Source organism: Cyprinodon variegatus, unplaced genomic scaffold (assembly GCF_000732505.1).
Source record: "Cyprinodon variegatus isolate N-32 unplaced genomic scaffold, C_variegatus-1.0 Scaffold2379, whole genome shotgun sequence".
NCBI classification, from domain to species: Eukaryota; Metazoa; Chordata; class Actinopteri; order Cyprinodontiformes; family Cyprinodontidae; genus Cyprinodon; species Cyprinodon variegatus.
The window spans coordinates 1-1463 of record NW_015152832.1 but is presented as its reverse complement, the minus strand read 5'-3'; the positions used below and the strand labels follow the sequence as shown (position 1 = coordinate 1463).

The following is a 1463-nucleotide window of genomic DNA, read 5'->3' as shown; positions in this document are numbered from 1 at the left end:
GAAACAGAAATGCTGACAGGTCAGTCTTCCTTCACATTAACAGATTAGCAGCATGGAGAGGAAAAATAACACAAGAAAATCAGAATAAGGATTCATAAGGATGAGAATAAGCTTCAAACATTTTGTTAGCATTATTTAATTCAGCTAAGTGTTTTATTAGGATTTTATAATCTGCTTCCACCCGTTTTTTTGACGACCAGAATATTTTCATGTGAAATTAAAGCCCGAAGCATCAGGCTGGACCTAAAACCGCTTAACCCTAAAGAAGGACGACCGTTTCACGTTTAACACTGAAAAAAAACAACAACAATACAGAACCAATTCAGGAACTGTTTTTTTTATAAAGGCAACATTTTATTCTGAAAGATTTTTCATAAATATCATAAACTGCATTAAATATCAACTAAACGCTCGGCTCTCTGGACCCTCGGTCTCGGCGCTCTCTGGACGCTCGGCGCTCTGGATGCTCAGCATTCTTTATGCTCAGCGTTCTGGCTCCTCATGCTCTGGATGCTCGGCGCTCTTAATGCTCGGGGTTCTGGTTGCCCAGCGTTTTTGACACTCGTAGTTCTGGCTGCTCAGCTGTATGGACGCTCTGGACCCTCTCTGCCTAAAGCTCTGCTGCGGCATATTGTAGTAGGTTGTCGGGAGCTGTAGACAGCCGCAGCCGTCAGGGTTTCACCATATTATTAACACTCATAATGTGTGAAGGTGCCTCAGCCTATTATGTGTAATCAGTAAAGCTGGTTAAAATACATTTTTTTGTTTGAGGTTTTTTGTACCCTCTATGTTCTTTTGTGTAGTCCCAAGAGTACGAGTACCCCACTCTGGGAGCAACTGTTCTGTTTTCGACGTACCTGTACATACAGGTGCTCTCACATCTGCAGACATCGACAAACAGACTGAACCTCAGGGAGGCCATTGTGAGCCCCTAAAACTGAAACACAGTGTTCAAAGGAACATCTAAGATGCTGAAGATGTTGAAGCTGCTTGGAGTTGCACTGTTTCCTCCAGAGAGCTCTTAGCCATTGTCACGAGGAAATGGGTCACCGCCTTTGACTGACAGCGTTTGGCTGCAGGGAGCTGCCAACCTCATAAAGCTCCGCTTTATTTTTCAATTTACAGTCATTTCATCTCGAAATTCATAATGTTTGCTTTGATCTACTCTAGGTCACTACTGATCCATATCATCCTCTTTCCTCTTTAACCAGAGGCACGTACCACGAAGCAAACTGAGCCTATCAGATTGCCTCCCAGTCTATCCAGTCTAACCAGTCTACTTCAATCGTCATCAGGATCCGAGGTTCGGCCAAGCTGATTATTTACTCTCTAACTCATCCAGCTTGTTATTGACTCACCTGCAATGCCATGAAATCCTCCTTTTATTTGGTTTGATCCCACACATCACTAACAGCTCCACAGACTGCATTTTCCTGGAGCAGCTCATCGTCTGTGACGGTGGA

At 43.7% G+C, this 1463-nt stretch overlaps 1 protein-coding gene across 1 annotated transcript in view; it reads left to right on the top strand.

Annotated features, from left to right (window-relative positions):
• LOC107080825 (macrophage mannose receptor 1-like) overlaps positions 1-923 on the top strand; it is a gene marked incomplete at its 3' end in the record, with an annotated part of 19181 nt that extends 18258 nt beyond the window's left edge. The window contains exon 9 of the mRNA XM_015369029.1: positions 804-923. Coding sequence (XP_015224515.1) covers positions 804-923 — 120 coding nt within the window. The remainder of the gene's footprint in view (positions 1-803) is intronic.
• Between the last annotated feature and the right edge of the window lie 540 nt (positions 924-1463).